The sequence below is a fragment of the Nansenia antarctica genome (assembly GCF_963989245.1).
Source record: "Nansenia antarctica genome assembly, chromosome: 9".
Classification (NCBI taxonomy): Eukaryota; Metazoa; Chordata; class Actinopteri; order Argentiniformes; family Microstomatidae; genus Nansenia; species Nansenia antarctica.
In genome coordinates, this window is record NC_137679.1 from 36,787,787 (window position 1) to 36,800,371 (window position 12,585).

The following is a 12,585-nucleotide window of genomic DNA, read 5'->3' on the forward strand; positions in this document are numbered from 1 at the left end:
TTCCAGTTCCAGCCAGCTGTCCCCACAGTCTCTGCTGCTGGTGAGTACATGTCTTAAGGTGCTAAAACTATATAAATATAATGGAATTTGTATTATTTAGACTCATGAATGCATATGATATGTTGTGTCTAGTGACTCTGCACTGTACACTGGATGTAAGCACTTCCACATTAAGTCCAGTGTGTCTGCCACATTGTTTTACTCTACTGTATAACTTGCCACATGAAGATCATCAACATTGACTGATTAATAGAGTTTATTTAAATACATTGTATTTGTATTTCACCCTCCAGCCTTCCTGCCTGCCTCCAGCCATGGACACGGTCCTGACTCCGTCATGGACTGGACTGCAGGACCTCAGCTGGGCCACAGCAGCCAGCAGAGTGTCAAACCTGCCCACCATGGGCATGATAATGACTCGTTCATGGACTGGACTGCAGGACCTCGGCAGAGCGTCAAAAGGACTTGCGGAAGCACCAGCCAAGACATGAACTGCAAGAGGCGAATAATATAGACAGGAGGCGACCAGACCACCGACCAGACCACCTGCCACCACCTGAAGACCCTTTCCAGCCTCTGCCTAATGTCCTATAGTCTAATGTCCTATAACCTAATGTCCTATAGTCTAATGTCCTATAGTCTAATGTCCTATAGTCTAATGTCCTATAGTCTAATGTCCTATAGTCTAATGTCCTATAGTCTAATGTCCTATAGTCTAATATATACAATTATAGACGAATGTCCTATAGCCTAATGTCCTATAGACGAATGTCCTATAGACGAATGTCCTATAGCCTAATGTCCTATAGACGAATGTCCTATAGACGAATGTCCTATAGCCTAATGTCCTATAACCTAATGTCCTATAGTTTAATGTCCTATAGCCTAATGTCCTATAGACGAATGTCCTATAGCCTAATGTCCTATAGCCTAATGTCCTATAACCTAATGTCCTATAGTCTAATGTCCTATAGCCTAATGTCCTATAGTCTAATGTCCTATAACCTAATGTCCTATAGTCTAATGTCCTATAGTCTATTTTTTTATATATATATATATTATTTTTTTTATTTTTTTTTACGAGCAGATTTGGCGGCACCCCCGGACAGGTGCCGCGGCACCCACTTTGGGAACCTCTGCTATAGACGAATGTCCTATAGACGAATGTCCTATAGCCTAATGTCCTATAACCTAATGTCCTATAGTCTAATGTCCTATAGCCTAATGTCCTATAGCCTAATGTCCTATAGACGAATGTCCTATAGACGAATGTCCTATAGCCTAATGTCCTATAGACGAATGTATACAGTATATATCAATGAGTGTGCAGTATACATACTAGTTGCATATCAGAACTGAACAAGAAAGTGTAGACTACCGGTATATGAATGAAAAATGTAGAATAGGCTACAGTAGGCTACTCACCATGGCTGTCTAGTTTACAGAACTCTTGATTGAAGTCATGAGCACCCCAACTGCTTCTTGCTAACTGTATCTTTAAGAGTCCTCATAAAATACATGTACTTGCCCTCAGTAATTGCACCCTCTTATTAAAAACATTGGGATTGTATTCCTAGTGATCTCCTACATTGAAAATGCCCTCCATAATTATTTTTACTATTATATATTAAGCGGGAGCAGATGAAAAATAAAACAAAATACAATTTGTGGGTATAATATATATTTCACTCTCATGATCTGTTGTTATTTCATACTTAAGTAATAATGTATGTACAACATTTACATTTTATAAACAATGTATCAAACAGAAAAAATATCACTAACCATGTGTATATTCAGGGTACATATAGCTGCTTTATTTCCATCTATCTGACTTTAATATATAACTGTTTTAAGATGAAACCCTACACAGTATGCGGAGAATTAATTGACTGAGTTGCCAGAATAAGCACCCAAGCCAAAATCTCACCACTATCGTTGTCAGGTAAACTATCACAGTTCAGTTGAAACCATTTCATCACAAGTGGATCAATTCTCCATTACAAAAAGAAAACATTGACACGTGACCAAATAGCACTATTGTAACCAGGGAGTAGCTGAAAAGGACTGTATAATTTAGGAAGGGGCTGGTTATCTAACTAATGGAGCTAAATAGGCAGTATAGGAGGATACAGGCAGGGGGCGCCAGCAAACCGTTCGACTAGCAGTTAATGTCGTTAGCATTAGCAAGGGAACTAGCATTAGCATTAGCCTTCAAACAACTAGCATTAGCATTGGAGCTACAAACAACTAGCATTAGCATTGGAGCTACAAACAACTAGCATTAGCATTGGAGCTACAAACAACTAACACACGGTATTACATATGAACAACACATTTATTACACGACGGTTGTATACATCCCCATATATACATTCCCTCCCGGCCGGCCACACACACTCTCAATCACTCACTGCTAGTCTCTGGCCTGAACAGGCTTATAGTCCAGTGGCGTGGTGCGCGTTGAGGCCTGGTTGAATGGCATGTGCGTCGATGAAGTGGTCCGCGTCGAAGCTCCGCTGGAGTCTGTGTTCGCTCGTGGAGGCGACGATTAATGTCCAGCTGGCGTCCCGCTTGGTCCAACGTTGAACAGCCGGCCGCTGGCAAGGCGGTCCAACGGGAACACAACTAACAGTCTACAGTGGTTCACTCAATAATCGCTTTTCCTGGCGTCTTCAGTTGCTGCACGGTGTGCGCGCTGCTGAATCCGCCATCTTAGATCGGCTTCGTTGCTTCTCTCGTTCTGCTTCTCTGTCGTTCTGCTTCTCATAACACACTGACTGACTCCGCCCTTCCGTCTCTTATATACACCACCGAACGTAGCATCCGGGTCACAGACACACCCCGGATACTACGTCATCAACATATGCATAAAACATTACAAGAATAATACATACACTTCACGAAACGTATATTAATAGTATAGAAAATAACAAAGTAAATAACTGGGCAGAAGGGCTGATTTCGGGGAAACTAAAACTGGCTCTAAAACTGTGGGCCTTCACAACAGCCGCCCCATGAAACCCTCGGTTTCAGTTAACTAAGAAGGCACACTGGCTAGGCTGCTCTAGCAGCGTGAAGTAGGAGGTGATAGTGTCGACCACTCTGCCTGTCTGCCAGGCGGCGCGCGGAAGGGACTGGTCCGTCACCAGTACCACGGCACCTTCGGACATCTTGTCTCTCTCCCTCAGCAGAATCTTCTGCTTCTCCTCCTTCTCCAGGGCGCGGATGTGCTCCTCGAAGCAGATCAGAGCGTCTTCCTTGTCCATGTTCTCCAGCGCCTCGTACTCAACGAAGGTGGGGTTGTCCAGCAGGTACTGCTGGGCCTCGGACCAGGTGGTGCAGTGGGTGACGTTGGCCATGTTGTCCAGAATGCTCGTCAGCGCCTCACAGTTCCTCTTCCTGAGCTGCTTGGCTTGTTCCTTCTCCTTCTTAGCCTGGTAGGCCTTAAACGCTTGCTTCTTCTCACTCAGCTTGGGCAGGGCGCTGTAGCGTGGGTCGTTGATGATCATTCTCATGGTTTGCTCCCATGACGCGTCGGATGAACCACCATCCTCCTCCAGAAGCTCTTTGAAGGCCTGCTTGGCCTCCTCTTCTGGGTTCCACTTTACTCTCTTCTTCGCCAACTTCGGCCTTTCCTCCTTGGAGGCGTCTACAATACTGGCTGAGACTTTCATGGCTGACGTGTACTTGACGGAGTTGACGGGTGCGTCAATGCTGACCTCGGCCACGTGAGGGTGCATGGCCACCTGCAGGTGTTCCTCGGCAACAGCTGTTGCCGCCATGGCACGGTAGCGCCACCACCGGGACTCCTTAGTCTGGGAGTTGTAGTAGTAAGGCTTCCCATCCAGAGACTTATGCTCTGTCCACAGAGACTTCTTCTTTGGTTGGTCATCCTGTGGTGAACCATTTGTGGTACTAACTGTTCCAGGTGCACTGGCAGCAATAGATTCCACTCCAGGCGGTCCGGTTGGTTGGTTTGCTTCTTCGGTTCGGATATGGAGGGATGACGTAGCTCTCCCGTCCCTCTCTCTCCACTCGGTAGCGCCTTGGAGGGCCCACCCAAGCGCAGTCTTAACAGCCATCGGGCAGCCTCGTGGTCCTCTCAGCGGAGGACGGAGCGACACGATCAGTTCAGCGTTGTCCGAACCGATGAGAAGGGTTGGCTCCGCTCCTTCTATCCGATGTAGGTCTACTCCCCGTAGGTGGGGATATCTTGCGCGTAACCTCTCCAGGGGGTAGTCGTAGCGGGAGAGCGCTAGCTGGTCGGCGGTGAAGACATTCTGAAGCCGATGTCTATCCGACGGCCGCCCCGCCGGGGAGATGGAGAAGTTGATTCTCGCCCCGGTGACCTCTTTAAGGTCGCGACGTATCGTGCGCAGAGTCAGCTTCTCCGCAGTCCCTTGGAGCCCCAACTGGCGCACTGCCCCCTGGAGAAGGATGGTCCGTTCCGACCCGTCGTCTAGAACGGCGTACGTGTCGTACACAGCGTTGTTGTGGTGAAGTCGGACCTTCACCACCTTCAGTAGAACCTTGGAGCCGCTGCTCTGTGGCGAGTCTAGGTAGTAGACAGGGGTTTCCTCTTCCGGTGCGCGACCGGACCTAGGGCTTCTGTTGCCCTCCGTGGACCTGGCGAGGGAGACCTCGTGTAGGATGTGGAGGTGGACCTCCTCACAGCGGTTGCACTTCCTCCTCAAGGTGCAGTTCTTCGCCAGATGGTCGCGCCCACAGTTCCAGCACCTCTGGTTCTTCTCGAGCCACCTCTGCTTGGCCTCGGTACTCAGGTTGTTGAAGTCACTGCACTCATTGAGCCAGTGCTCGCTGGTGCAGTACGGACATGGCGGTGGACCTCTCCGTCCCTTTGGAGGGGGTTGAGAGGAATCCTTTCCCTCAGGTCGGGTGGTCCTCTCTCTCCGAGGCTCCTCCTCCGTGTGCAGCACTCCTACTGGGCGTCCTCTGTTCGAGCTCGGCCCGTCCCAGCGGTCTCCCTTCTCCCTCTCCTTCTTCGGCTCAGCGTAACCCATGGCGTCTACGTTGGTGTCATGCACTTCCTCCAGTAGGAACTCCGCGAAGGCAGCCATGCTCAGACCCAACTTCCCGGGGTTACGAACGCGCTGCTGTCGCCGGAACCTCTCCTGCCGGAAGCGTGGGATCTTGCGGAGCAGCCGCTCTACGTTGGAGGTGCTGTTGATCTCGCTGGCGCCAGCTGGGCCCTATGTCTTCAGCATTCCAACCAAGGTGTGCACGCGGAGCGCGAAGTCATCCAGCGCCCGGTCATCCTTGATGGGGGCCTGCTGTTCGAGGGCTTGCAGTTCAGCAAGGGCGTGGTTCCAGGGACGACCGTAGCGGGCATCCAAGTCAGCGAGCGCTCTGGTGTAAGGTGTCGGTGCGGAGGCATGGGCCAGTACCATGTTGTGGGCTCTGGGGTTCCTCACATGCTGAAGGAGAATCGCATATTTGTAGGACTCGGAGCAGGAGTTGTCCAAGAGCGTGTCTAGGCAGATGCGTAGCTCCACATACTGGCTCCTGTCCTCGTCCTTGAAGAAGGGGAACTTGGGTCCCTCCACCTGGGGGAACATCCTGTAGTGGATCATCGGTGCTGGAGTGACGGTCTGGGTGTCCGGCCTGCATGCATTTTGGTGCACTGGAGGACCTAGGGGTGTGCTACGCTCTTGGGGGATGGCTCCCCTCCCGGGCAGCGACGCTGGCTCCCTCTGGGCCGCGTAGCGGTCGGGTCCCTGGTCCTCTTCCTTCCAGGTGGTCAGCTGGGCCTGCAGTTGGACAGTCATGGCGGGGGTCATGGAGCCATCGGCGGGGGGTTCAGGAGATGGCACTCGAGAGGGCCGTGCGGATGATGCTCTGGAGCTACGGGCCGACGGACCTCTGCTGATGCACAAGTCGCGCATGGTCTGCATCACTTCCTCCATCTTCTCCGCGTGCAGTTGCTCTCTCTCCATCTGGAGGCGGTCGCGCTCCATCTGGAAGCGTTCACGTTCTAGCGCCTCCTGGCGCTGTCTCTCCGCCTGGAGGCGGTCGCGCTCCATCTGGAAGCGTTCACGTTCTAGCGCCTCCTGGCGCTGTCTCTCCGCCTCGCGTTCCGCTCCGTTCATCTGGAAGCGTTCACGTTCTAGCGCCTCCTGGCGCTGTCTCTCCGCCGCGCGTTCCGCTCCGTCCATCTGGAAGCGTTCACGTTCTAGCGCCTCCTGGCGCTGTCTCCCCGCCGCCTCCATCTGGAGGCGCTCGCGTTCTAGCGCCTCCTGGCGCTGTCTCCCCGCCGCCTCCATCTGGAGGCGCTCGCGCTCGAAATGGATGCGTTCCCTCTCTAACGCCATCTCGGCCTGTTGGCGCTCCCGCTCTAACGCCATCTCGGCCTGTTGGCGCATATATTCTGACAGCGCGGCACTACTCCCTCTGGAGTGCAGGCTATCCGCCCCAGAGGCATAACTGCCCACGGAAGCCCTGGACCGGTAGGAAGCCACTGAGCGGCAGGAGCTAGGTCTCGAGCGCGCCGTACTGGGAGGCAGATCGTTAAGGCTGAGGCCCTCCCTCTTCCGCCCGCAGGCGCTGTCGGACCGGGCCTCTCCTTCCTGTTCTTCCGTTTCCACGGCAAAACCCTGCGGTTCTGCCATCTCATCCTCAGGCTGGTGCTCGGTGAGGGCTGTCTCAGTGCTAGCCACCCGCGCGCCGGCGGACACCTCGGCCTCTCCGACCACTGTATCCCGTGGAGTGCGCTCCTCGCTACCACTCAGTGAGCTTTCGACCTCGAGCTCATACTCCTGTAACCTCGGAGGCAACCGCGGGACTCTCTGTGGTCGTGGCTCTGGCTCAGGGGGCGGAGAAGGGGGGGTAACTGTCTGGTCTGGTTGGCTGCGCTCAGCCATGCTATCACTACACTACCGATCCGGCTCGAAGGACCAATTGTAACCAGGGAGTAGCTGAAAAGGACTGTATAATTTAGGAAGGGGCTGGTTATCTAACTAATGGAGCTAAATAGGCAGTATAGGAGGATACAGGCAGGGGGCGCCAGCAAACCGTTCGACTAGCAGTTAATGTCGTTAGCATTAGCAAGGGAACTAGCATTAGCATTAGCCTTCAAACAACTAGCATTAGCATTGGAGCTACAAACAACTAACACACGGTATTACATATGAACAACACATTTATTACACGACGGTTGTATACATCCCCATATATACATTCCCTCCCGGCCGGCCACACACACTCTCAATCACTCACTGCTAGTCTCTGGCCTGAACAGGCTTATAGTCCAGTGGCGTGGTGCGCGTTGAGGCCTGGTTGAATGGCATGTGCGTCGATGAAGTGGTCCGCGTCGAAGCTCCGCTGGAGTCTGTGTTCGCTCGTGGAGGCGACGATTAATGTCCAGCTGGCGTCCCGCTTGGTCCAACGTTGAACAGCCGGCCGCTGGCAAGGCGGTCCAACGGGAACACAACTAACAGGCTACAGTGGTTCACTCAATAATCGCTTTTCCTGGCGTCTTCAGTTGCTGCACGGTGTGCGCGCTGCTGAATCCGCCATCTTAGATCGGCTTCGTTGCTTCTCTCGTTCTGCTTCTCTGTCGTTCTGCTTCTCATAACACACTGACTGACTCCGCCCTTCCGTCTCTTATATACACCACCGAACGTAGCATCCGGGTCACAGACACACCCCGGATACTACGTCATCAACATATGCATAAAACATTACAAGAATAATACATACACTTCACGAAACGTATATTAATAGTATAGAAAATAACAAAGTAAATAACTGGGCAGAAGGGCTGATTTCGGGGAAACTAAAACTGGCTCTAAAACTGTGGGCCTTCACAACAACTATCATTACACGTTTTAAGAACATACTTTTACCATCCACTGACTCTGTAAAACTGGTTACCAATGCTTCCATTTTGAGTACAGCATACTTAACAAAATAGTAAATATTACCCAGTGAATACATGACCAAAAAATAGGACGATGCCTTGTAAACTTGGCAATAATCCACAAAAATATACCTTTTTTAAAATCTGGTGAAGGTACAATATATAGGTACATACCGGTACACCAAAGGTGATATATATTAAAGTTGCTATGTACATTAAAAAAAAAGCTTTCAAATTTAAATTTTACATACAGAACAACAGCAAGTGTCCATGGCTTTCAATTTCGTATCAATATCTTGCTGAAATATTGTCCTATTTTTTGGTAAATTATAAAAACACACACTAACAACATAAAAAAAAATCTGCATACTGCTTTGGCTGATATAAATAAATGTATTTCTGAAAGGAAAAGAAAAGAGATTATTGTATATTGCTTTACAGTTGGACTTAGTTGACAAACCAATGACAACAACCTTAGAAGATGAAAAACAAAGGCTCGTTCTCCACTCATGGTCATCCATCCCTTCATGGTATTTGTAGTCCTTATGTAATAACATGTCATCGTCTTTGTAGTCCTTATTTAATAACATGTACTAGCATCTGAAAACCCAGTAATAGACATACTGCAATGCTACAATTCATGAGGCCATAAGATTGACATTGTGAACACAGTAACTGCAAGTCTAAACCCACACAGTTACAGCACGTAAGAAGTAAAAGGTATCATACCATCTTGATTCTGCAGCAGTGACTACAGTAATCTATACTGCTGAACTGTCTTTAAATAGGAGACTTCTCATTCAACCAAGTACCTGCAATATTTGTCCAATAGGTGTTTGAAAAGCAGTTATTATCAGAGTGAAGCATTGTGATATGTCTGGCCAAGTTCATCCTGACAAAATGACTGCAAATAATAATAATAATAATAATAATAATAATAATACAAATATTAATAATAATCATTTTGTAATAGCAACAACAATTCAACTCTTGCATATCCTTCCTGTCACTGTGCTTCTGTCTGATAATGGCATAACCTGACTGTGTGAGTGTGTGTGTGTGTATGTGTCTCTGTGTATATGTGTGTGTGTGTGTGTGTGTGTGTGTGTGTGTGTGTGTGTGTGTGTGTGTGTGTGTGTGTGAGACTGTGTGTGACTGTGTGTGACTGTGTGTGTGACTGAGGTCAGCGTCCTGGGTGCTCCTATGTCACCCAGCTGTCCATGCGCATGCGTTTGACTGAGGGACTCTCCCTGTCCTCGGCCCCAGCCGGGGGTCTGGCCACCCCCCCCAGAGTGGCGTTGTGGAAGTCTGAACGGTGGTCCTCACGGTCGCTCCCGTCATACGAGCTACAGGAGGAGCTGATGCTGTCCGCAGGGGAGCGGCCCATCTCTGTCTGCTGCCTGTTGGAGGAGTGAGGGGGAGGGGGCTGGGCCAGGAAGCCTGACTGAGTCACCCGGTCTCGGGGAGGGGAGATGGGCTCGGACTTGATGTTGACGTTCTGGTTGGTGTTGATGGAGAGGTTGGAGCCCTGAGGTAAGTGATTGCCTGACCTGCTGAGAGGGAATGGGTATTGGATTAGCCAGTTATACTTGTTTTTATCAGTGGTTACACGAGACCAAGTGGCAGCTCCATTCAGACGGGATAGGTAAGGTGTCATGTACCAAACAATGACGCTTCCCACTCTGTCGTCCAACACCCTTTTCGGTTGTCACAGATCCTGTACGCAGTGAGGAACAGCAGTGAAACTGGAAGTACAGTATGTGGAGTTACTCACACTAGTGAACTCAGTTGATGATGTTGCCATGCCGACATGGAGCCCAGAGAGAGGCCTGCCGGGCAGTTGAAACCCTGTAAGCAAGCGAGCTCCGCACTGTTCAAGGTGTAGTCTGAAGAAATAAGCACAGTTCCCTTTATAAACTCAACACAATCAGCAAAGGGATATCATATCATTGTTTTCTTGTGTGGTTTTGTTTCAATATATTTTTAGGCCATTTAAGCCAATAAGCGCCCCCTGGCTCACCATTGTTGTAGGCAGAGTTGATGCCTGGGTAGACCAGGCCCTGAGGATTCAGGCTGGGCGTGGTCACAGACACCACGGGTGTGGCCAGAGGCTGGCTGGACTGGGAGCTGTTCATCCTCTGGGTGCTCTATTGAACCAAAACACAAGGTGAAGAGTCAGACACTGGGCGGCTGTGGCTCAGGAGGTAGAGCCGGCGTCTATGCGCATGAGCGGAAGTGAATGAGAGCGAGAGTGAGAGTTGAAGAAAAGTTTGAGCGTGTTTTTGGCAAACAACTAACGAACATTATAATAACATCTATATTTAAGTGAGTTTAGAGTTTTGAGTACCCCGACAGCTTCGTGCTGATCGGGGGCTTCTAAGGAGGACGGCATGGCAACGAACACAGCGAACGGAACGGACGACGATGAAAGCAACACGGACAAACGGTACGACGCAAGTTTGACGGTGGAAGTGCGACTGGAGCAGGGAAGCAATATCACTATGATGGAAATGTTACGAGGAATAAAGGAGGTGTGTGGAAATGTGGAGGGCTGTCGGGATAAAGGAGACCGAAAATATGAGATCACGCTGGCATCGAGGAGAGGGAAGGACAAGCTCACGGATGGTTTCATGATAAAAGACGTGAGAATAATGGGAAAGGACTTGGCAGTGGATGAAATGGTGGTCTCATTTTTAAATCTCCCGGTATATCTGAAGGATGACGTGATCAGGTACAGGCTGGAGTCGTGGGGGGTGTAGGCGTACCGATCAAGAGAAAGACGTGGCCGGGAACAGACATAGCAGACGGGACGAGATACATGAAGGTGAAGTTCACCGAAGAGGTGAGGTCGTTACCATATTCTACCAAGTTTGAGACCCTGGTTGGAGTGGATCACTTTAGGGTTATTCATGACAAACAAGTAAGGGTGTGTCATGTGCATCAAGCCAGGACATGTTATAAGAGAATGCCCGGAGTTCGTGTGTTTTAAGTGCAATAAACAAGGACATTATGCATGTGAATGCATGGGAAGGAGATATGATGGAGGAGAGAGAGTGAGCAGTGATGAGGAGGAGGAGGAGGAGAAGGAGAAGGAGGAGGAGGAGGAGGAGGGGGTGGAGGTGGAGGTGGAGGTGGTGGTGGAGGGGGACGAAGAAGAGGAGATGGAGGGAGAGGAGGAGGTGGTGGAGGAGGAAGAGGTGGAGAAACAAGGAGAAGGTGGGGAAAGGAGCCAGGAAGACGTGACGGAAGGAGGAGGACAAGCTGAGGTGGTGGAGGAGACCCAGCTGGAGCCGGAAGTGGAGGGAGGAGCGGAGGGGCCTGGTCCGGTGGAAGTGGAGGGTAAAGAGAGAGAGGAGATTGGAGCCAGCCTCGACAACGCAGTGAGGGATGGAGAGATGGATGAGGCAGGGCCTTCAACAGAGGGCGTGTGGAAAAGAAAAGGTTCAGATGAAGGACTATACGCGGATGTACAGAGGGTGAGGACAAGATCGGGAAGGGGTGCAAAAGGTGCACGAGGGAAGAAGACCAAGGTAGGAAAATGACATGGCGGTGCATATGTTACTTTTTTTGTGTGTCTTGACTATGGTCAGGGTTGTTGCCGTCAACACAAATGGACTCAGGGATAGGAAGAAGATGGAGCTTGTGTTGGCAGCATACAGAGAGGAGATCATATGCCTCCAAGAGACGCATTGGACAGAGGACATAATGGAGGAGGTAAGAAGGAGGTGGAATGGACAAGTTTATGTGAGCAATGGAACAGTGTATGCTTGTGGGGTGGCTATTTTGGTAAAGAATGGGGTGGTGAACAATGTAAGGAATATAATGAATGACAATGAGGGAAGAGTGGTGGGAGTGGGGTTTGAATATCAAGGGATTGAGTATGCACTGTATTGTATATATGCACCAAATGTGGACAAATATAGAAACGTTTTTTTTTAATCATTGAAAGAGAAATGTGTTGGGAATTGTATTATGGTTGGGGATTATAATGTGGTGGTGGACAGGTTAGATGTAACAAGGGGGGTGAAATTTAGGAATGATCCGTCACGCCCAGTATTATTAGAAATGATGCGCACAAGAGGAATGGTGGATATATGGAGGGAGGGGCACCCTGATGCACAGGTTTTTTCAAGGAGACAAATGGTGATGGGGGTTTTGAGACAATCAAGGATCGATTTGTGTTTAGTGAAGAGGGAGGTGAGGCACCTGGTTGGAAGGTTTGAGTATCGGTTTATGGCCTTTAGTGACCACGATGCTCAAAACGGAGAGGGAAAGAGAGGGTGAGGGAGGAAAGAGATTTGCAGAAAAGGTTAGCAATAGAACAGGAGAGAGTTGATAATATTCCAGGGCATGATTTAACAGAGTATTTGAGGGTGAGGGAAGATTTGAGGGAGTTAGAGAAGAGAAAGTGTGAAGGTGCTTTAGTAAGGAGTAGGGCAAGGTATGTGGTTGAGGGAGAAAGGAGTACAGCATTCTGTTTAGGTTTAGAGAAGAGACAGAAAGAGAAAGGGAAAATTAAGGAATTAGAGAATGATAAAGGTGAAATAATAACAGACTTAGTGGGAATAATGGATACTGTGCAGTCATTTTATACAGACCTATATACATCTGGGGGTGTGAATGAGGAATGTATGAATAAAGTATTAGAAGCAGTGGAAGCTAGGGTGACAGAAGAAGAAGGGAAAATGTGTGATGCAGACCTAAGG

At 49.5% G+C, this 12,585-nt stretch overlaps 1 protein-coding gene across 1 annotated transcript; it reads right to left on the reverse strand.

Annotated features, from left to right (window-relative positions):
- Window positions 1–9,080: 9,080 nt before the first annotated feature.
- LOC308165585 (myocyte-specific enhancer factor 2A-like) lies at window positions 9,081–10,271 on the reverse strand (the record flags this gene model as incomplete). The annotated part of the gene is made up of 4 exons (XM_080539734.1): window positions 9,081–9,429; window positions 9,654–9,765; window positions 9,900–10,026; window positions 10,227–10,271. 4 exons carry the CDS (start codon window positions 10,269–10,271, stop codon window positions 9,081–9,083), a joined length of 633 nt encoding a protein of 210 aa, XP_080395860.1.
- Between the last annotated feature and the right edge of the window lie 2,314 nt (window positions 10,272–12,585).